This window comes from Ranitomeya variabilis, chromosome 6 (genome assembly GCF_051348905.1).
Source record: "Ranitomeya variabilis isolate aRanVar5 chromosome 6, aRanVar5.hap1, whole genome shotgun sequence".
NCBI lineage: Eukaryota > Metazoa > Chordata > Amphibia > Anura > Dendrobatidae > Ranitomeya > Ranitomeya variabilis.
Genome location: NC_135237.1, coordinates 5,740,954 through 5,764,462, shown reverse-complemented (window position 1 = coordinate 5,764,462; position 23,509 = coordinate 5,740,954). Strand labels below are relative to the sequence as shown.

The 23,509-nt window shown below is 48.4% G+C and overlaps 1 protein-coding gene across 1 annotated transcript in view; it reads left to right on the top strand.

Moving 5' to 3' along the window:
* The window catches only part of LOC143782169 (SCO-spondin-like), a 557,899-nt gene that overhangs the window by 144,599 nt on the left and 389,791 nt on the right, over positions 1–23,509 (top strand). Inside the window, exons 16-22 of the mRNA XM_077269323.1 lie at positions 3,164–3,385; positions 5,045–5,210; positions 6,166–6,415; positions 8,359–8,539; positions 8,753–8,847; positions 9,183–9,439; positions 13,914–14,048. Of these exons, the coding sequence (XP_077125438.1) occupies positions 3,164–3,385; positions 5,045–5,210; positions 6,166–6,415; positions 8,359–8,539; positions 8,753–8,847; positions 9,183–9,439; positions 13,914–14,048 (1,306 nt within the window). The remainder of the gene's footprint in view (positions 1–3,163; positions 3,386–5,044; positions 5,211–6,165; positions 6,416–8,358; positions 8,540–8,752; positions 8,848–9,182; positions 9,440–13,913; positions 14,049–23,509) is intronic.

Here is a 23,509-nt window from a genome sequence, read left to right as displayed (position 1 = left end):
GCAACAGAGAAGGTGACAGCAGGGAGAGTGACAACATCAAAGATGGCAGCAGAGAAGGTGACTGCAGGGAGGGTGACAACATCAAAGATGGCAGCAGAGAAGGTGACTGCAGGGAGGGTGACAACATCAAAGATGGCAACAGAGAAGGTGACAGCAGGGAGAGTGACAACAACAAAGATGGCAGCAGAGAAGGTGACTGCAGGGAGGGTGACAACATCAAAGATGGCAGCGGAGCAGGTGACTGCAGGGAGAGTGACAACATCAAAGATGGCAGCAGAGAAGGTGACTGCAGGGAGGGTGACAACATCAAAGATGGCAGCAGAGAAGGTGACTGTGAGGAGGGTGACAACATCAAAGATGGCAACAGAGAAGGTGACAGCAGGGAGAGTGACAACATCAAAGATGGCAGCAGAGAAGGTGACTGCAGGGAGAGTGACAACATCAAAGATGGCAGCAGAGAAGGTGACTGCAGGGAGGGTGACAACATAAAAGATGGCAGCAGAGAAGGTGACTGCAGGGAGGGTGACAACATCAAAGATGGCAACAGAGAAGGTGACAGCAGGGAGAGTGACAACATCAAAGATGGCAGCAGAGAAGGTGACTGCAGGGAGGGTGACAACATCAAAGATGGCAGCAGATAAGGTTACAGCAGGGAGAGTGACAACATCAAAGATGGCAGCCGAGAAAGTTACTGCGGGACGGTGACAACATCAAAGATGGCAGCAGAGAAGGTGACTGCAGGGAGAGTGACAACATCAAAGATGGCAGCAGAGAAGGTGACTGCAGGGAGAGTGACAACATCAAAGATGGCAGCAGAGAAGGTGACTGCAGGGAGGGTGACAACATCAAAAATGGCAGCAGAGAAGGTGACTGCAGGGAGAGTGACAACAACAAAGATGGCAGCAGAGAAGGTGACAACAACAAAGATGGCAGCAGAGAAAGTGACTGCGGGGACGGTGACAACATCAAAGATGGCAGCAGAGAAGGTGACTGCAGGGAGGGTGACAACATCAAAGATGGCAGCAGAGAAGGTGACTGAGGGGAGGGTGACAACATCAAAGATGGCAGCGGAGCAGGTGACTGCGGGGAGGGTGACAACATCAAAGATGGCAGCGGAGCAGGTGACTGCGGGGAGGGTGACAACATCAAAGATGGCAGCAGAGAAGGTGACTGCGGGGAATGTGACAACATCAAAGATGGCAGCAGAGAAGGTGACTGCGGGGAGGGTGACAACATCAAAGATGGCAGCAGATAAGGTTACAGCAGGGAGAGTGACAACAACAAAGATGGCAGCAGAGAAGGTGACTGCAGGGAGGGTGACAACATCAAAGATGGCAGCAGAGAAGGTGACTGCAGGGAGGGTGACAACATCAAAGATGGCAACAGAGAAGGTGACAGCAGGGAGAGTGATAACAACAAAGATGGCAGCAGAGAAGGTGACTGCAGGGAGGGTGACAACATCAAAGATGGCAGCGGAGCAGGTGACTGCAGGGAGAGTGACAACATCAGAGATGGCAGCAGAGAAGGTGACTGCAGGGAGGGTGACAACATCAAAGATGGCAGCAGAGAAGGTGACTGCAGGGAGGGTGACAACAACAAAGATGGCAGCAGAGAAGGTGACTGCAGGGAGGGTGACAACAACAAAGATGGCAGCAGAGAAGGTGACTGCAGGGAGAGTGACAACAACAAAGATGGCAGCAGAGAAGGTGACTGCAGGGAGGGTGACAACATCAAAGATGGCAGCAGAGAAGGTGACTGTGAGGAGGGTGACAACATCAAAGATGGCAACAGAGAAGGTGACAGCAGGGAGAGTGACAACAACAAAGATGGCAGCAGAGAAGGTGACAGCAGGGAGAGTGACAACAACAAAGATGGCAGCAGAGAAGGTGACTGCAGGGAGGGTGACAACATCAAAGATGGCAGCAGATAAGGTTACAGCAGGGAGAGTGACAACATCAAAGATGGCAGCAGAGAAGGTGACTGCGGGAGTGTGACAACATGAGAGATGGCAGCAGAGAAGGTGACTGCACGGAGGGTGACAACATCAAAGATGGCAGCAGAGAAAGTTACTGCGGGGACGGTGACAACATCAAAGATGGCAGCAGAGAAGGTGACTGCAGGGAGAGTGACAACATCAAAGATGGCAGCAGAGAAGGTGACTGCGGGAGTGTGACAACATCAAAGATGGCAGCAGAGAAGGTGACTGCAGGGAGGGTGACAACAACAAAGATGGCAGCAGAGAAAGTGACTGCAGGGAGGGTGACAACAACAAAGATGGCAGCAGAGAAGGTGACTGCAGGGAGGGTGACAACATCAAAGATGGCAGCAGAGAAGGTGACTGCAGGGAGGGTGACAACATCAAAGATGGCAGCAGAGAAGGTGACTGCGGGGAGGATGACAACATCAAACATGGCAGCAGAGAAGGTGACTGCGGGGAGGGTGACAACAGCAAACATGGCAGAGGAGCAGGTGACAGCAGGGAGAGTGACAATATCAAAGATGACAGCAGAGAAAGTGACTGCGGGGAGGGTGACAACATCAAAGATGGCAGCAGAGAAGGTGACTGCAGGGAGGGTGACAACATCAAAGATGGCAGCAGAGAAGGTGACTGAGGGGAGGGTGACAACATCAAAGATGGCAGCGGACCAGGTGACTGCGGGGAGGGTGACAACATCAAAGATGGCAGCGGAGCAGGTGACTGCGGGGAGGGTGACAACATCAAAGATGGCAGCAGAGAAGGTGACTGCGGGGAATGTGATAGCAGTAATTGCAGTGACAGCAGAGTAGATAACATCTGTGACTGCAGAGACTGAAGAAGGTGACTGGAGAAACTGCAGAGAAGGTGACTGGAGAGAAGGTGACAGCAGAGAAGGTGACTGCAGAGACTACAGATATGGTGATAGGTGATCTTCCTCAGACGACCATTAATAACCTCAGTTACAGCAGCGGAGGCCAGAGGTGCTGGAATTTCAGCAGGAAACTCAGACTCCAGACTGGAGAATCCAGAGGTTGTGATCATGTTGTCTCCATTTTCCACCACTTGCAGATCAGTGACGTCTCCGTCCTGGGGTCTCCATCATCCACCGCTTCTCTTCTTGCTGCTGTCATGTCATTGCCTGCCCCACTCTGCTGTCTATAATGATCGCTCTCTCCCTATATAAAGGTTCGGGGTCTGTGTGGAACATACAACTGGAACCAGAACGATGATTTCACCACGCCCGAGGGAGACATTGAGAGCAGCCCCTCCGACTTTGCCAATAAATTCAAGGTTTCTGCAGATTGTCCGGATGTGGGGCTCCGGAGCTTTGACCCCTGCGGGATCTACACTCAGAGCAGGGAGTTTGCAGAGGGAGTGTGTGCCCTGATATCAGGACCCGTGTTTCAGGTACCGGCAGGGGCGTACATAGAAATCTTGAAAATTGCTCCTTCCCCTCCATGCAAAAAGAATAATAATCGAGGGGTTCTTAGAGGAGTATAATTCAAAACTTTACCAGCCCTTACAAAGTAATTGTCCTTCTATTGTAGCCTCTTGGTCTTACCACATCATAGAGATACCCCTCTCATTGCCCCCGCCACGAAGTATGATGCCAACACAAGTGCCCCTATACACAGTAAGATACCCCCACTTGTGAATTCCTTCACAGCACCATCCAGGCACACAGTATGACGAGCCTACAGCACCCCCACAAAGTATCATACCCCCACAGTGACCCCAACACAGCCCTCCACACAATGTAATGCCCCCACACAGTCCAAACATTATAATGGCACCCATGCAGCCCTCCTTACAGTATACAGTATTGCCCTCCCACATGGCCCGCCAAACAGTATAATTTCCCCAACAAAACCCTCCACACAGTATAATGCCTCCACATACTGTATTCCTGAAAACAGTCTTATGGCCCCCACATAGCCCTCCTTACAGTATATTGCCCCCCTACAGCCCTAATGTGGAGACACAGGGTTAGTGTGTGCTCTCATCTGCTGGTCTGGCTGTCTTTAGAAAGACCACATGGACCCAGACTCATCCCACTGAACATTTGCACTCCTTTCCCGTGGGCAGAACACTACTGATACATCACATAGAAGACACCGAGACTGCTGTGTGTACATCACATAGGAGACTCCAAGACTGCTGTATATACATCACATAGGAGATGCTGAGAATGTTTTATATACATCACATAGGAGACGCTGAGACTTCTGTACATATATCACATTGAAGATGCCAAGACTACTGTATATACATCACATAGGAGATGTCAAGACTGCTGTGTATACATAACATAGGATACCCTGAGACTCCTGTATATGCATCATATGGGAGACTGAGACTGCTGTATATACATCACATAGGTGATGCCAATACTGCTGTATATACATCATATAGGAGACGCTAAGGCTGCATATACATCAAATAGGAGACAAGACAGCTGTATATATTTTAAATTTTTTCCAGCGACTATATGATAAAGGCCGTGGTTCGGCCGAAACGTCAAAACTGTCGCTCCACCTATCACCGTTAATAAAATTGATTCACTTTAAAGCATACCTTTCGACTGAGTGCAGTGATTCTATATTGGACTAAGACAGCTGTATATACATTACATAGGTGATGCTGAGACTACTATATATACATCACATATGAATTGATGAAACTGCTGTTTATACATCACGTAGGAGAAACTGAGACTGCTTTATATACATCACAAGGGAGACTCTGAGACCACCAGGAATCTTTTGGGCATATGGCCAGTCCAAACCTGACTACTGCTCTCTTTGGAGAGTACTGACAGAAAGGAGACCATGGCCTCTGTCTTTACCTTAATTGGTGAGGCAAACTGAAAGCAGAGCTCTGGTTGCTATGGACCACTGCACAATACACATCATCCTTACAACTTGCACAGGGCAACAGGCCGACTGTCTGTCCCTGCACTGTCTGTGCTGCACACATTACTAGTATTTGTTCTTTCGTTATATATCACTAATGGGTATATTCAGCATTCTCATCACCTTGTTTTCCCTTACTCTGGGTGGCCCTCAGCCTTGTCATCACATTGTGGACTGGGGACCTTTTCTTCAGCTTTGCCTCTACGATGTCTGTACCTGTTCCTTTGGTGAGAACTGTCTATGTAGTCCTGTCTCTGCCTATGCCAGGCAGTGTGCCCAGGAAGGGGTGCCGGTATCCTGGAGGAATGAGAGTCTGTGCCGTAAGTCTGGATTTTCACCCGTTCTTTGATACACCCGTTCTTTGTTGTAAGTGGACCCCTCCCTGTGCTGCTGGTGGCCCTCTCCCTCTCTGGTGCCAGTGGGTCCTCTTTCTCTCTGTGTTGCCGGTGGGCTTCCTATTTGTGTTGCCAGTGGGCTCACTCTTTGTGTTGTTGGTTGCCACATCTTTGTATTGTCAGTGTGTTCACCTTTCATTATTGTCGATGGGGCCCCCTCTCTCTGTTGTCGGTGTTGCCCCCCTCTCTGTGCTGTCAGTGGGCCCCCTCTCTGTGTTGTTGGTGGGCCTCCTCTGTTTTGTCGTTGGGCCTCCTCATGTTGTCGGTGGGCCCCCCTATGTTGCCGATGGGACCCCTCTTTGTGTTGTGAGCGTACCCCCTCTTTGTGTTCTCGGTGAGCCACGACTTTGTGTTGCCAGTGGGCTCACTCTTTGTGTTGTTGGTGAGCTCATCTTTGTATTGTCAGTGTGTCCCCCTCTCATTATTGTCAATGGGGCCCCTCTCTGTTTTGTCGGTGGGCCTCCTCTCTGTTTTGTCGGTCAGCCTCCCCATGTTGTCGTTGGGCCCCCCTATGTTGCTGATGGACCCACCCTTTGTGTTGCGAGCATGTACCCTCTTTGTGTTGCCGGCAGACTCCCTTTCTGTCTTGCTGGTGGACTTCCTCTCTGTGTTGTCGGTGGGCCCCTTCCCTTCCCTATGTTGTCAGCAGACTCCTTCCCTGTGTTGTCGGCGGGCCCCTTCCTTGTGTTGTCGGTGCGCTCCTTCCCTGCGTTTTCGGGGGCCCCTCTTTGTTTTGCCTGTGGGCCCTCTCCCTGTGTTGCAGGTGGTCCCCTTCCCTCACTGTGTTGCCGGTAGACCCCCTCCCTCATAGTCTTATTCCCCTATTTTTCATGTCCCATGTTTTCTGAGTTTCTCTATAAATTTTCTGTTTCTTCTTCAGCTATTGAGTGCTCTGGAGGACAGGTCTACCAGGAATGTGCTCTTCCCTGCAAGAAGACCTGTGCTGACCTTCGTATGGAAGATTTGGGATCCTGCCACGAGCTTGCTGGCTGTGTAGCCGGATGTAACTGTCCAGAGGGTCTGGTTCTGGACGACGATGGGCAATGTGTCCAACCCTCAATGTGTCCGTGTCTTCATGGAGGACAAACCTATCAACCTGGAGGCACCATCAAGCAAAAGTGTAAAGACTGGTAAGACAGTGGTGAAGGGGGATGTTGACGTATAGATCTAATGAACCTGAAAAATTCAGAGTTAAAGATCTCATCTCCGGAACAGCAAATATGATGGAAGCAGGTGTGTGAAGACAATCCTCTCTACAGACATCATATGCGATTGACTTCAGCTCTGAAGATGATGGAGCATTGTTGGTAGTTGTCTGATAATATCACAGTATGATAGAGGAGGTGGTGAAGATGAAATTACCGTATAATGGAAGACTTGACGGGAGATCTCTGATGAAATTGCCCTTTGATGAAGGAGGTGGTTGGAGGTGTCTGAGGAAATCATCCTATAATGGAAGAGGTGGTGTAAGATGTCAGATGAAATTGCGCTATGATAATAATAATAATCTTCATTTTTTTTATATAGCGCTAACATATTCCGCAGCGCTTTACAGTTTGCTCACAATTTAGCATCCCTATCAGTATGTTTTAGAATGTGGGAGGAAACAGGAGGAAAGCCACGCAAACACAGGGAGAACATACAAACTCCTTGCAGATGTTGTCCTTGGTGGGATTTGAACCCAGGACCCCAGCGCTGCTATGCTATCCACTGATCCACCGTGCTGCCCTGAAGCAGATAGTGGAATATGTCTGATGCCATCGCCTTGAGATAGAAGACGTAGTGGGAGATGTCTGACGATATCATCCTATAAAGGAGGAGGTGGTGGGAGACATCTGATGAAATCACCCTATGACCTGTTTACTCTTCCTCACAGGATAGGTTGATTTCATTGAATGTCTCAGCCACATGACCTTGTTTCACCCATTGCAGAACCTCATATGACTTAAAAGGCAGAAATCTTAATATAAAATGGAAATTGCCCACAATGTCTTAAACTACAAGATATTGTAAAAGTGGACGCATCATTCCCTATGTGTGGTAAATTCAGCACTGTTGGTGTATATTGTAGGTGTTGAAAGATGGAGAGTTTCTCATCGATTCTCTCCATCCACAATCTTATCCTGTCCTCTCATGTTTTATGGTCTTCTCCTCTGTTGTCTTGCGATTTCTGGTATTTTCCTGTTATGTCTTGATTTTTGGTCATTAACCTACTTAACTATTCATCCCCAAGCTTCTTCGTCTCATTGTATCAATTTTTTTCAGTTATCTCATGATATCCACAGTTCTTATATTCTCTTGATTTCTGATTCTCTTCTGTTATCTCATGGTTTATGGTCTTCTTCCATGTCATCCCATGATTTCTGGCCTTATCGTCTGTCATCTCTTGATATCTGGTCTTCTCCATCTCCTGATTTTTGACCTCATGATCTGTTATCTTATGATTTCTGAACTTTTGTCATCTCATGGGTTCGGTACTTCTCTATCATCTCAATGTTTCTTGTTGTCTCTAATATCATCTCATAATTTCCAGTCTTCTTCTTTATCATCTCATGGTTTCCTGTCATCTCCTCTCAAATATAATGAGCTTTGTCTATCTGGCCTTATCAATTCTCATCTCATAATTTCCAGTCTCCTTGATCATCTCATGGTTACGGGTCTTCTTCTCTATGATCTCATGATTTCCAGTCTTCTACTCTGTGATCTAATTATATTTTGTATTCTCCTTCATCCTCTCATGGTTTCCGGTCCTCTATTCTGTTATCTCATGATTTCTGGTGTTCTCATGATTTCTGGTCTTCTCTATAATCCCATAGTTTCAAGATTTCTCCTATGTTATCTCATGATTTCTGGTCTTCTCCTCAGTGTCGTGATTTCGTGATTTCTATGTCATCTCAATGCTTTCGGCCTTCTCCCATTATCTCATGATTTCTGGTCTTCTCTGTTATCTGATGGTTTCTGGTCTTCTCCTCTCATTACTTCTGGCCTTCTCCCATTATCTCATGATTTTCTATCTGCGGCCCTTTCCTTGGTTTCTTATTTTCATGATTTTTTCCACCTTCTCTTTTTTCAGTGCCTGTGTTAATGGCATATGGAACTGTACTGAGAACAGATGCCCAGAAGTGGCTTTCTGCCCTGGTGACTTAGTCTATAAATTTGGGGCATGTCTGCTCACCTGCGAAAACCAGGAGCTGAACAAGACCTGCTCTGACAGTGGCGATGGTTGCGTGTGTCCAGACGGAACCTTGTTTATGGTATGTATCACCTCCCCAACAAGTCTGTTATCTGGTGAGCTACGATGTGACTTGTTCATTACTGGGGTAAATAATTCTAGTATAGTTCTCAATGTAAAGTTCTAGTTGACTATTGTTGGTTTATATTGGTCCACGGTGTTTTAATACTAGATAACAGTGACAGAATCATGGGTACACATTTCATTTCTTTTTAAAATGAATGTATTGTCACAGATGGGCAGATGTCTTCCACCTGAAGAGTGTCCCTGCCACCATCATGGCAAACTCTACCACACAAATGAAACCATCAACAAAAATTGTAATACCTGGTGAGAAAATCTTTATTCTGGTAGTATTAGTGGGTGAAGTCTAAGGCAGGGATGACTCATTGGAGGGTCGTCCAGTGGACCGCTGCTGTTCTCTGAATGATGGATGAGGATGGACAGTGGACATGTTCACTGTAGTGATTACTGTGGAGGATGATGGAGTTGATCTCTGCAATGATGGATGTGGAGGATGGATGATGATGGATGTGGAATCTCTTACTAATGCTTTCGGACACCATTGATTTCTGCAGTCGTTGAAGCTCCTGATGTTTAGTCACAAAAAAATCATTACTATGTTGATCCCCATTCCTTGATTCTTTGATCTTTCTCCTCACCAGTGTGTGTAAGAACCGGCGCTGGGAATGCACCAATCACCAATGTGCTGGAATCTGCACTGCCAGTGGGGACCCCCATTACATCACCTTTGATGGTCGCTCCTTCACCTTCCTGGGAGACTGTCAGTATGTTCTGGCCAGAGAGAATGAAGGACTCTTTACAGTCACCACAGAGAATGTACCGTGCGGCAGCAGTGGCATCACCTGCACCAAGTCTGTGGTCGTGATGATCGGAAACACATTAGTGCATCTTCTGAGAGGTAAATGCTAATGGTAGCGCTGTAGTACTGCTCAATATGATGGTGGTTAGTTACTGCTCCATAGCTGCCCTGTGCTTCCTGCTGCTCCACAGCTGCCCTGTGCTTCCTGCTGCTCCATAGCTGCCCTGTGCTTCCTGCTGCTCCATAGCTGCCCTGTGCTTCCTGCTGCTCCATAGCTGCCCTGTGCTTCCTGCTGCTCCATAGCTGCCCTGTGCTTCCTGCTGCTCCTTAGCTGCACTGTGCTTCCTGCTGCTCCTTAGCTGCCCTGTGCTTCCTGCTGCTCCATAGCTGCCCTGTGCTTCCTGCTGCTCCATAGCTGCCCTGTGCTTCCTGCTGCTCCATAGCTGCCCTGTGCTTCCTGCTGCTCCTTAGCTGCACTGTGCTTCCTGCTGCTCCTTAGCTGCCCTGTGCCTCCTGCTGCTCCTTAGCTGCCCTGTGCTTCCTGCTGCTCCATAGCTGCACTGTTTCCTGCTGCTCCATAGCTGCCCTGTGCTTCCTGCTGCTCCTTAGCTGCCCTGTGCCTCCTGCTGCTCCTTAGCTGCCCTGTGCTTCCTGCTGCTCCATAGCTGCACTGTTTCCTGCTGCTCCATAGCTGCCCTGTGCTTCCTGCGGCTCCATAGCTGCCCTGTGCTTCCTGCTGCTCCATAGCTGCCCTGTGCTTCCTGCTGCTCCATAGCTGTACTGTGCTTCCTTCTGCTCCATAGCTGCCCTGTGCTTCCTGCAGCTCCATAGCTGCCCTGTGCTTCCTGCGGCTCCATAGCTGCACTGTGCTTCCTGATGCTCCTTAGCTGCCCTGTGCTTCCTGCTGCTCCATAGCTGCCCTGTGCTTCCTGCTGCTCCATAGCTGCCCTGTGCTTCCTGTGGCTCCATAGCTGCACTGTGCTTCCTGCTGCTCCTTAGCTGCCCTGTGCTTCCTGCTGCTCTATAGCTGCCCTGTGCTTCCTGCTGATCCATAGCTGCCCTGTGCTTCCTGCTGCTCCATAGCTGCCCTGTGCTTCCTGCTGCTCCATAGCTGCCCTGTGCTTCCTGCTGCTACATAGTTGCCCTGTGCTTCCTGCTGCTCCATAGCTGCCCTGTGCTTCCTGCTGCTGCATAGCTGCCCTGTGCTTCCTGCTGCTCCATAGTTGCCCTGTGCTTCCTGCTGCTCCATAGTTGCCCTGTGCTTCCTGCTGCTCCATAGCTGCCCTGTGCTTCCTGCTGCTCCATAGCTGCCCTGTGCTTCCTGCAGCTCCATAGCTGCCCTGTGCTTCCTGCGGCTCCATAGCTGCACTGTGCTTCCTGCTGCTCCTTAGCTGCCCTGTGCTTCCTGCTGCTCCATAGCTGCCCTGTGCTTCCTGCTGCTCCATAGCTGCCCTGTGCTTCCTGCTACTCCATAGCTGCCCTGTGCTTCCTGCTACTCCATAGTTGCCCTGTGCTTCCTGCTGCTCCTTAGCTGCCCTGTGCTTCCTGCTGCTCCATAGCTGCCCTGTGCTTCCTGCTGCTCCATAGCTGCCCTGTGCTTCCTGCTACTCCATAGCTGCCCTGTGCTTCCTGCTACTCCATAGTTGCCCTGTGCTTCCTGCTGCTCCTTAGCTGCCCTGTGCTTCCTGCTGCTCCATAGCTGCCCTGTGCTCCCTGCTGCTCCTTAGCTGCTCTGTTCTTCCTGCTGCTCCATAGTTGCACTGTGCTTCCTGCTGCTCCATAGCTGCACTGTGCTTCCTTCTGCTCCATAGCTGCTCTGTACTTCCTGCGGCACCATTGCTGCTCTGTACTTCCTGCTGCTCCTTAGCTGCCCTGTGCTTCCTGCTGATCCATAGCTGCCCTGTGCTTCCTGCGGCTCCATAGCTGCACTGTGCTTCCTGCTGCTCCATAGTTGCCCTGTGCTTCCTGCTGCTCCATAGTTGCCCTGTGCTTCCTGCTGCTCCATAGCTGCCCTGTGCTTCCTGCTGCACCATAGCTGCCCTGTGCTTCCTTCTGCTCCTTAGCTGCCCTGTGCTTCCTGCTGCTCCATAGTTGCCCTGTGCTTCCTGCTGCTCCATAGCTGCCCTGTGCTCCCTGCTGCTCCTTAGCTGCACTGTGCTTCCTGATGCTCAATAGCTGCACTGTGCTTCCTGCTGCTCCTTAGCTGCCCTGTGCTTCCTGCTGCTCCATAGTTGCCCTGTGCTTCCTGCTGCTCCATAGCTGCCCTGTGCTTCCTGCTGCTCCTTAGCTGCCCTGTGCTTCCTGCTGCTCCATAGTTGCCCTGTGCTTACTGCTGCTCCATAGCTGCCCTGTGCTTCCTGCTGCTCCATAGCTGCCCTGTGCTTCCTGCTGCTCCTTAGCTGCACTGTGCTTCCTGCTGCTCCATAGTTGCCCTGTGCTTCCTGCTGCTCCTTATCTGCCCTGTGCTTCCTGCTGCTCCATAGCTGCACTGTGCTTCCTGCTGCTCCATAGCTGCCCTGTGCTTCCTTCTGCTCCTTAGCTGCCCTGTGCTTCCTGCTGCTCCTTAGCTGCCCTGTGCCTCCTGCTGCTCTATAGTTGCCCTGTGCTTCCTGCTGCTCCTTAGCTGCTCTGTGCTTCCTGCTGCTCCATAGCTGCTCTGTTCTTCCTGCGGCACCATTGCTGCACTGTGCTTCCTGCTGCTCCTTAGCTGCTCTGTGCTTCCTGCTGCTCCTTAGCTGCTCTGTGCTTCCTGCTGCTCCATAGCTGCTCTGTTCTTCCTGCGGCACCATTGCTGCTCTGTGCTTCCTGCTGCTCCTTAGCTGCCCTGTGCTTCCTGCTGCTCCGTAGTTGCCCTGTGCTTCCTGCTGCTCCGTAGCTGCCCTGTGCTCCCTGCTGCTCCTTAGCTGCACTGTGCTTCCTGATGCTCAATAGCTGCACTGTGCTTCCTGCTGCTCCTTAGCTGCCCTGTGCTTCCTGCTGCTCCATAGTTGCCCTGTGCTTCCTGCTGCTCCATAGCTGCCCTGTGCTTCCTGCTGCTCCTTAGCTGCCCTGTGCTTCCTGCTGCTCCTTAGCTGCCCTGTGCTTCCTGCTGCTCCATAGTTGCCCTGTGCTTCCTGCTGCTCCATAGCTGCCCTGTGCTTCCTGCTGCTCCATAGCTGCCCTGTGCTTCCTGCTGCTCCTTAGCTGCACTGTGCTTCCTGCTGCTCCATAGTTGCCCTGTGCTTCCTGCTGCTCCTTATCTGCCCTGTGCTTCCTGCTGCTCCATAGCTGCACTGTGCTTCCTGCTGCTCCATAGCTGCCCTGTGCTTCCTTCTGCTCCTTAGCTGCCCTGTGCTTCCTGCTGCTCCTTAGCTGCCCTGTGCCTCCTGCTGCTCTATAGTTGCCCTGTGCTTCCTGCTGCTCCTTAGCTGCTCTGTGCTTCCTGCTGCTCCATAGCTGCTCTGTTCTTCCTGCGGCACCATTGCTGCACTGTGCTTCCTGCTGCTCCTTAGCTGCTCTGTGCTTCCTGCTGCTCCATAGTTGCACTGTGCTTCCTTCTGCTCCATAGCTGCACTGTGCTTCCTTCTGCTCCATAGCTGCTCTGTACTTCCTGCGGCTTGGTTTTCGCTCTGGGCCCCCGCTCTATCCCTCACCTCTCTGGGCAGCAGCTGGGGACAATCTTGGGTTTTGGCATCTGCTTTCTCATGTGAGGTCAGATACATAGGGGATCTGTTGTGAATTTGCTTTTTGCTCCCTCTAGTGGTTACTAGTTTTTTGACTCTGGTTTTTCTGTCATTCCTTTTATCCGCACCTGGGTCGTTAGTTAGGGGTGTTGCTATATAAGCTCCCTGGACCTTCAGTTCAATGCCTGGCAACGTAGTTATCAGAGCTAGTCTGCTGTGCTCTTGTCTACTGATCCTGGTTCCAGTTATTTCAGCTAAGTCTGCCTTTTGCTTTTTGCTATTTGTTTTGGTTTTGTATTTTTGTCCAGCTTGTTCCAAATCTACATCCTGACCTTTACTGGAAGCTCTAGGGGGCTGGTGTTCTCCCCCCGGACCGTTAGACGGTTCGGGGGTTCTTGAATTTCCAGTGTGGATTTTAATAGGGTTTTTGTTGACCATATAAGTTACCTTTCTTTATTCTGCTATCAGTAAGCGGGCCTCTCTGTGCTAAACCTGGTTCATTTCTGTGTTTGTCATTTCCTCTTACCTCACCGTCATTATTTGTGGGGGGCTTCTATCCAGCTTTGGGGTCCCCTTCTCTGGAGGCAAGAAAGGTCTTTGTTTTCCTCTACTAGGGGTAGCTAGATTCTCCGGCTGGCGCGTGTCATCTAGAATCAACGTAGGAATGATCCCCGGCTACTTCTAGTGTTGGCGTTAGGAGTAGATATATGGTCAACCCAGTTACCACTGCCCTATGAGCTGGATTTTTGTATTCTGCAGACTTCCACGTTCCTCTGAGACCCTCGCCATTGGGGTCATAACAGGGATCAGTGCTATAAGTCAGCGGGGGAGGGGGGCAATGAGGCACCGGCTGCCCCCACAGTCGGGTTATACAGACTGAACCCTTATTATGTATCTTCCCCTATCCACAGGTCAGCAGGTGACGGTGAACGGTGCAGCTGTGCGACTTCCCAAGGTCTATAGTGGGAATGGGATCATCCTGGATCAGGTCGGGTTATTCACCGTCCTCATCGCACACCTGGGATTGACCATTCTGTGGGATGGAGGTAAGAACACGATGTGTCCAAAGGCCTAATAATCCGGTAATATCCTTAACCCCTTCTCCATGGGTCTTCACTGCTTTCACCAGTGATCTGCACTGTGCTGTGCGACAGTTCATACAACGGCCACTGGGGGCAGACTCTAAACACTTCTTGTTCACCAGATCTCACTTTCTGTTGTGCTGTAAAGACTGAATGCTGTAATGTTATCACACAGGCAGGGGATGGGAGAAGAGATCAGTGGATCCATCCTAACAGACTTGAATCTCCTGAAATTCAGGTCTCCATGAATTTGAACACTTTGCGATTTGAATCATGAGAATAACAAAAAAATAAAATGCAATTTCACACACTGCTAAAGACTCAGAGAGTGGGCTAATGATGTGAGGCTCAGCCATGCGGGCTTCTCCATAATGCACTGCAGCTATGACATCACATGGTCGTGCACAGCCAATCAAGAGGGACTATCTCAGGGCCTATAAAAGATGAGGGCTGCCCTTGCAGCGCCATTTTAGGATTTTTCCAGCGTAGGGATAGGAGGTCAGAGCACACAGCTCATTCCACATCTGGATAGAAAAGGGCCTAGTCTGACTGTGCTGCACTGCTGCAGTGCCGAAGCAGATGGAAAATGGGGGAGGTAGTGTCACTCTGTGGATAATGACTCGTGATGAGCGAATATACTCGTTACTCGAGATTACGCTCGGGGGTCCTCCGAGTATTGTTTAGTGCTCGGAGATTTAGTTTTCCTCACCTCAGCTGAATGATTTACATCTGTTAGCCAGCACAAGTACATGTGGGGGTTGCCTGGTTGCTAGAGATCCCCCACATGTAATCAAGCTGGCTATCAGATGTAAATCATTCAGCTGTGGCAAGAAAAACTAAATCTCCAAGCATGCCGGGAAATCTCGAGTAACGAGTATATTCGCTCATCACTAGTAATAATCCAAAGATTCAAGTGATAGGGATGATATAGAAAATCCAGCAAAAATCCAGTCATCACATGTGATACAAATAAAAGCAAATATATTTATAATCAAGTCACAATTAAAAGAGATAAAGATAAGATGTAAAAGGCGTAAATGTGGCCCCCGAAGATGGGAGACGGATTTCGCGTGTAGAAGAGTGCAGACATGGGGTCCCGCACATGCCCAGACTGGAGAAGGATGAACGTCAGTAATAATGAAGCCATTTGTGAGGAACACACAAACAATTGTTAGATCCTGTGAGGATATCTTATCTATGGAAACATCTGCATCTTGTGAAACATTCAGACAGTATCTGCAGGGTTAGCAGTGGTTTCTTATATCAGAAGTCACGCATGATTTTAGAAAGCCGATATATAGCTGTCATCACAAGTAATATAACTTACTGCCACTTTAAGGATTATAATATCTGAATAGATTATCTTCTATAAGTAATGAGCTGCAGCTGTATCGTCACTCGGTGTGGTATATAGAGAGGTTCTGCGGCTGTATAATCAGATAGTGAGATATATAGGGATGGTCTGCAGCTGTATAATCACTCGGTGCGATATATAGAGAAGTGCTGTAGCTGTGTGATATATAGGGAGGTGCTGCAGCTGCATAGTCACTCAGTGGAATATATAGAGAGGTGATGCAGATGTATAATCATGTGGTGTGATATTTATGGAGGTGCTCCAGCTGTATACAGTAATTACTCAGTGTGATATACAGGGAAGTTCTGTGGCTTTATGACTATAAAGAATTGTTGCAGTTGTATAATCTCTCAGTGTGATATATAGGGAAGTGCTGTATCTGTATCTGCAGATGATACAAAACTATGTAAAGCAGTCAATACAAGAGAAGATAGTATTCTGCTACAGATGGATCTGGATAAGTTGGAAACTTGGGCCGAGAGGTGGCAGATGAGGTGTAACAGTGATAAATGTAAGGTTATACACAAGGGAAGAAGGAATCAATATCACCATTACACACTGAACGGGAAACCACTGGGTAAATCTGACAGGGAGAAGGACTTGGGGATCCTAGTTAATGATAAACTTACCTGGATGTTGTGAATTCCGTTCTCGGGCTCCCTCCTGTGGTCATGAATGGTACTTTGTTGAGTTCTGTTCGTGGGCTCCCTCTGGTGGCTTTGAGTGATACTGCTGGTCTTTAGCTGGGCTCCAGCTGCCTCGTTTTCTGCTGTGCTGCTGCCTATTTAACTCCACCTAGACCTTTACTTGTTGCCAGCTGTCGTTGTATTCAGTATTGGTTCAGATCTCTCTGGGACTTCTCGTGTGACCTGTCTCCTCTTGGAGAAGCTAAGTTCATGCTAGTTCATTTTTGCTCACTGCTTTTGGAAAATGTTTCTCAGTATATGTTAAGTTCAGTCCAGCTTGCTTATATGCTATTTTCTTGCTAGCTGGAAGCTCTGGGGAGCAGAGTTTCTCCCTCACATCGTGAGTCGGTGTGAGGGTCTTTAGTATTCTCTGCGTGGATATTTTTGTAGTATTTTATACTGATCGCACAGTTCCCTTGCTATCTTCTTACTATTTAGTACTAGTGGGCCTCCTATGCTAAAACCTGTTTTCATTCCTATGTTTGTATTTTCCTCTGAACTCACCGTCATTATTTGTGGGGGCTGACTTTACTTTTGGGGAAATTTCTCTGAGGCAAGTGAGGCTTTTGTTTCTCTCTAGGGGTAGCTAGTTCTCAGGCTGTGAAGAGGCGTCTAGGGAGAGTTAGGTACGCTCCACGGCTGCCTATAGTGTGTGTGAAAGGATCAGGGTTGCGGTTAGTAAAGTTTCCACGTCCCCAGAGCTTGTCCTATATTTCTGGTTTAGCTATCAGGTCATCTCAAGTGTTCCTAACCACTAGGTCCATAACAGTACAGCTGGCCCATAAAGTGTTAATGCCTCACAAAAGAGGGATAAGAGAAGTTCTGAGCTCATTTTTTTTTTCTCTGCAGTGTGTTTTGCTTCTCTCCTCCCCTTAATCTCTGGGTGATTCAGGACTCAGCTGTGGATATGAACATTCAAGATCTGTCCTCTAGTTTGGATCATCTCACTGCAAGGGTACAAGGCATTCAGGATTATGTTGTTCCTAGAATCCTATGTTAGAGCCTAGAATACCAGTTCCTGATTTATTTTTTGGAGATAGATCTAAGTTTCTGAATTTTAAAAACAATTGCAAATTGTTTCTTGCTCTGAAACCCCGCTCTTCTGGTGACCCTACTCAGCAAGTTAAAATTATTATTTCCTTGTTACGTGGCGACCCTCAGGATTGGGCATTTTCCCTGGCGCCAGGAGATCCTGCATTGCTAAATGTAGATGCGTTTTTTCTGGCGCTTGGATTGCTTTATGAGGAGCCTAATTCAGTCGACCAGGCAGAAAAGACTTTGCTGGCTCTGTCTCAGGGTCAGGATGAAGCGGAGGTTTACTGCCAGAGGTTTAGGAAGTGGTCTGTGCTCACTCAATGGAATGAGTGTGCCCTGGCAGCGATTTTCAGAAAGGGTCTTTCTGAAGCCCTTAAGGATGTTATGGTGGGGTTCCCCACGCCTGCAGGTCTGAATGAATCAATGTCCTTGGCCATTCAGATTGATCGGCGTTTGCGGGAGCGCAAACCTGTGCACCATCTGGCGGTGTTCTCTGAGCAGAAGCCTGAGTCTATGCAATGTGGTAGGATTCTGACCAGAATTGAACGGCAAAATCACAGACGTCAGAATGGGTTGTGTTTTTACTGTGGTGACTCCACTCATGCTATCTCCGAATGTCCTAAGCGCACTAAAAGGTTCGCTAAGTCGGTCACCATTGGTACTGTACAGCCTAAATTTATTTTGTCTGTTACTTTGATTTGCTCTTTGTCATCCTACTCAGTTATGGCTTTTGTGGATTCAGGTGCTGCCCTGAATCTGATGGACTTGGAGTTTGCCAGGCGCTGTGGTTTTTTCTTGGAGCCTTTGCAGTATCCTATTCCACTAAGGGGAATTGATGCTACGCCATTGGCCAAGAATAAGCCTCAGTACTGGACTCAAGTGACCATGTGCATGACTCCTGCACATCAGGAGGATATTCGTTTTCTGGTGTTACATAATTTGCATGATGTTGTCGTCTTGGGGTTGCCATGGCTACAGGTTCATAATCCAGTATTGGATTGGAAATCAATGTCTGTGTCTAGTTGGGGTTGTCAAGGGGTACATGGCGATGTTCCTTTGGTGTCAATTCTACTCCTTCTGAAGTCCCTGAATTTTTGTCGGATTACCAGGATGTATTTGATGAGCCCAAATCCGGTGCCCTACCTCCTCATAGGGATTGTGATTGTGCTATAGATTTGATTCCTGGTAGTAAGTTCCCTAAGGGTTGACTTTTCAATCTATCTGTGCCTGAACATGCCGCTATGCGGAGTTATATAAAGGAGTCCTTGGAGAAAGGACATATTCGCCCATCCTTGTCACCATTGGGAGCAGGGTTCTTTTTTGTGGCCAAGAAGGATGGTTCTTTGAGACCATGTATTGATTATCGCCTTAATAAAATCACGGTCAAATTTCAGTACCCTTTGCCTCTGCTGTCCGATCTGTTTGCTCGGATTAAGGGGGCTAGTTGGTTCACCAAGATAGATCTTCGAGGAGCGTATAATCTTGTGCGTATAAAACAGGGCGATGAATGGAAAACAGCATTTAATACGCCCGAAGGCCATTTTGAGTACTTGGTGATGCCATTTGGGCTTTCTAATGCCCCTTCTGTGTTTCAGTCCTTTATGCACGACATCTTCCGAGAGTATCTGGATAGATTCATGATTGTATATCTGGATGATATTTTGGTCTTTTCTGATGATTGGGAATCTCATGTGAAGCAGGTCAGGATGGTATTTCAGGTCCTTTCATTAGCACAATGCCTTGTTTGTGAAGGGCTCTAAATGTCTCTTCGGAGTCCAGAAGGTTTCCTTTTTGGGCTTTATTTTTTCCTCTTCTACTATCGAGATGGATCCAGTTAAAGTCCAGGCCATTTATGATTGGACTCAACCTACATCTGTGAAGAGTCTTCAGAAGTTCCTGGGCTTTGCTAATTTTTACCGTCGCTTCATCACTAATTTTTCTAGTGTGGCTAAGCCTTTGACTGATCTGACCAAAAAGGGTGCTGATGTGACTAATTGGTCTCCTGCGGCCGTTGAAGCCTTTCAGGAGCTGAAACGTCGGTTTTCTTCGGCTCCTGTCTTGCGTCAGCCGGATGTTTCTCTCCCTTTTCAGGTCGAGGTTGATGCTTCTGAGACTGGAGCAGGGGCTGTCTTGTCTCAGAGAACCTCTGATGGCTCTATGATGAAGCCATGTGCTTTCTTTTCAAGAAAGTTTTCGCCTGCCGAGCGTAATTATGATGTTGGTAATCGGGAGTTGTTGGCAATGAAGTGGGCATTTGAAGAGTGGCGACATTGGCTTGAGGGAGCCAAGCATCGTGTGGTGGTCTTGACGGATCACAAGAATTTGATTTATCTCGAGTCAGCCAAGCGGCTGAATCCTAGACAGGCTCGATGGTTGCTGTTTTTCTCCCGTTTTGATTTCGTGGTTTCGTACCTCCCGGGCTCTAAGAATGTGAAGGCTGATGCCCTTTCTAGGAGTTTTGTGCCTGACTCTCCGGGAGTTCCTGAACCGGCTGGTATCCTCAGAGAGGGGGTGATTTTGTCTGCCATCAACCCTGATTTGCGGCGGGTGCTGCAGGAGTTTCAGGTCGATAGAACTGACCGTTGTCCACCGGAGAGACTGTTTGTCCCTGATAGATGGACCAGTAGAGTTATTTCCGAGGTTCATTGTTCGGTGTTGGCGGGTCATCCTGGGATTTTTGGTACCAGAGATTTGGTGGCTAGGTCCTTTTGGTGGCCTTCCTTGTCGCGGGATGTGCGTTCTTTTGTGCAGTCCTGTGGGATTTGTGCTCGGGCCAAGCCTTGCTGTTCTCGTGCCAGTGGTTTGCTTTTGCCTTTGCCTGTCCCAAAGAGGCCCTGGACGCATATTTCCATGGATTTTATTTCGGATCTTCCGGTCTCTCAGAGGATGTCTGTCATCTGGGTGGTTTGTGATCGTTTTTCTAAGATGGTCCATTTGGTGCCCTTGCCTAAATTACCTTCCTCCTCTGATTTGGTTCCGCTGTTCTTTCAGAATGTGGTTCGTTTGCATGGTATTCCGGAGAACATTGTGTCTGACAGAGGGTCCCAGTTCGTGTCCAGATTTTGGCGATCTTTTTGTGCTAAGATGGGCGTTGATTTGTCTTTTTCTTCGGCTTTCCATCCTCAGACAAATGGCCAAACCGAACGAACTAATCAGACCTTAGAAACTTATCTGAGATGTTTTGTTTCTGCTGACCAGGATGATTGGGTGACTTTTTTGCCATTGGCTGAGTTCGCCCTCAATAATCGGGCTAGTTTGGCTACTTTGGTTTCGCCTTTTTTTTGCAATTCTGGTTTTCATCCCCGTTTTTCCTCGGGGCAGGTTGAGCCTTCTGACTGCCCTGGTGTGGATTCTGTGGTGGACAGGTTGCAGCAGATTTGGAACCACGTAGTGGACAATTTGGCGCTGTCACAGGAGAAGGCTCAGCGCTTTGCTAACCGCCGTCGCTGTGTGGGTCCCCGACTTCGTGTGGGGGATCTGGTTTGGTTGTCTTCTCGTTATGTTCCTATGAAGGTTTCCTCTCCTAAGTTTAAGCCTCGTTTCATCGGTCCTTATAAGATTTCTGAAATCCTCAATCCTGTGTCATTTCGTTTGGACCTCCCAGCATCTTTTGCCATCCATAATGTGTTCCAAAGGTCATTGTTGCGGAGGTATGTGGTGCCTGTGGTTCCTTCTGTTGATCCTCCTGCTCCAGTGTTGGTCGAGGGAGAATTGGAGTATGTGGTGGAAAAGATCTTGGATTCTCGTGTTTTGAGACGGAAGCTTCAGTACTTGGTTAAATGGAAGGGCTATGGTCAGGAGGATAATTCCTGGGTTGTTGCCTCTGATGTCCATGCTGCCGATTTGGTTCGTACCTTTCATTTGGCTCATCCTGATCGGCCTGGGGGCTCTGGTGAGGGTTCGGTGACCCCTCCTCAAGGGGGGGGTACTGTTGTGAATTCCGTTCTCGGGCTCCCTCCTGTGGTCATGAATGGTACTTTGTTGAGTTCTGTTCGTGGGCTCCCTCTGGTGGCTTTGAGTGATACTGCTGGTCTTTAGCTGGGCTCCAGCTGCCTCGTTTTCTGCTGTGCTGCTGCCTATTTAACTCCACCTAGATCTTTACTTGTTGCCAGCTGTCGTTGTATTCAGTATTGGTTCAGATCTCTCTGGGACTTCTCGTGTGACCTGTCTCCTCTTGGAGAAGCTAAGTTCATGCTAGTTCATTTTTGCTCACTGCTTTTGGAAAATGTTTCTCAGTATATGTTAAGTTCAGTCCAGCTTGCTTATATGCTATTTTCTTGCTAGCTGGAAGCTCTGGGGAGCAGAGTTTCTCCCTCACATCGTGAGTCGGTGTGAGGGTCTTTAGTATTCTCTGCGTGGATATTTTTGTAGTATTTTATACTGATTGCACAGTTCCCTTGCTATCTTCTTACTATTTAGTACTAGTGGGCCTCCTATGCTAAAACCTGTTTTCATTCCTATGTTTGTATTTTCCTCTGAACTCACCGTCATTATTTGTGGGGGCTGACTTTACTTTTGGGGAAATTTCTCTGAGGCAAGTGAGGCTTTTGTTTCTTTCTAGGGGTAGCTAGTTCTCAGGCTGTGAAGAGGCGTCTAGGGAGAGTTAGGTACGCTCCACGGCTGCCTATAGTGTGTGTGAAAGGATCAGGGTTGCGGTCAGTAAAGTTTCCACGTCCCCAGAGCTTGTCCTATATTTCTGGTTTACCTATCAGGTCATCTCAAGTGTTCCTAACCACTAGGTCCATAACACCTGGAGCAGCCAGTGCCAGGCAGCAGCTGCCAAGGCAAACAGGATCATGGGGTGCATTAAAAGAGGTCTGGATACACATGATGAGAGCATTATACTGCCTCTGTACAAATCCCTGGTTAGATCGCACATGGAATATTGTGTACAGTTTTGGGCACCGGTGCTCAGGAAGGATATAATGGAACTAGAGAGTACAAAGTAGGGCAACAAAATTAATAAAAGGGATGGGGGAACTACAATACCCAGAGAGATTAGCAAAATTAGGATTACTTAGTCTACAAAAAAGATGACTGAGGGACGATCTAATAATCATGTATAAGTATATAAGGGGACAATACAAATATCTCTCCAAGGATCTGGTTATACCAAGGAAGGTGACGGTCACAAGGGGGCATTCTTTGTGTCTGGAGGAGAGAAGGTTTTTCCACCAACATAGAAGAGGATTCTTTACTGTTAGGGCAGTGAGAATCTGGAATTCCTCGCCTGAGGAGGTGGTGATGGCGAACTCAGTCGAGGGGTTCAAGAGAGGCCTGGATGTCTTCCTGGAGCAGAACAATATTGTATCTTACAGTTATTAGGATCTTTAGAAGGACGTAGATCTGGGGATTTATTCTGATGGAATATAGGCTGAACTGGATGTACAGATGGCTTTTCGGCCTTGCTAACTATGTTACTATGTATAGTCACTCAGTGTGATATATAGGGAAGTGCTGTAGCTGTATAATCACTCAATGGTTAGGTGGATTCATAACTGGCTTAGTGATCACACTCAAAGAGTGGTAATAAATGGTTGCATATCCAATTGGAGGAGTGTTTGAAGTAAGGTATTACAAGGCTCTGTCCTGGCCCCAGTGTTGTTCAACATTTTCATAAATGATCTAGATAAGGAATCTGAAAGGATAGCTAACACTAGAGAAGACAGAGAAAGGATACAGAAGGATCTAGATAATCTTGAACAATGGGCGGCAACTAATAGAATGGTATTTAACAGGGAGAGATACAAGAGTCTACATCTGGGAAAGAAAAAGAATATTACAGCTATAGAATGGGAGGAATAAAACTAAGCAACAGCACTTGTGAAAAAGACTTGGGTATACTAATAGATCACAGACTGCACAGGAGTCAACAGTGTGATGCAGCAGCAAAAAGGCAAATACAGATCTAGGATGTATTAAGAGAAGCACATAGTCTAGATCAGCGGTTCTCAACCTGTGGGTCGCGACCCCGGCGGGGGTCGAACGAACAAAACACAGGGGTCGCTGAAAGCCATAAATACATATTTCCGATGGCTTTAGCCACTGAGAAGCCGCGCTACCGTCTGCAGCAGCGCTATTCAGCTGGAATGCACGCCGTTATGGACGTGCATTCCAAACTGAATGCCTGTCCGCATGCGCAGACGTGACTACATCATCCATCCGGGGCCTAAGGGGCGGGGGAAGCGGGGGGAATGCTCCACAGTCCATAGCAGCGCATTACGTGTGACCAGCGCTTGCTGATGTCATCAGTGAGCGGACGCAGCAAGCGCCGGAGGACAGAAGCCTAGGAGGTGGAGAGCCAAGAGAGCCTGCGAGACAGCCTGCTGGTGTAAAAAAGGGTAATAATG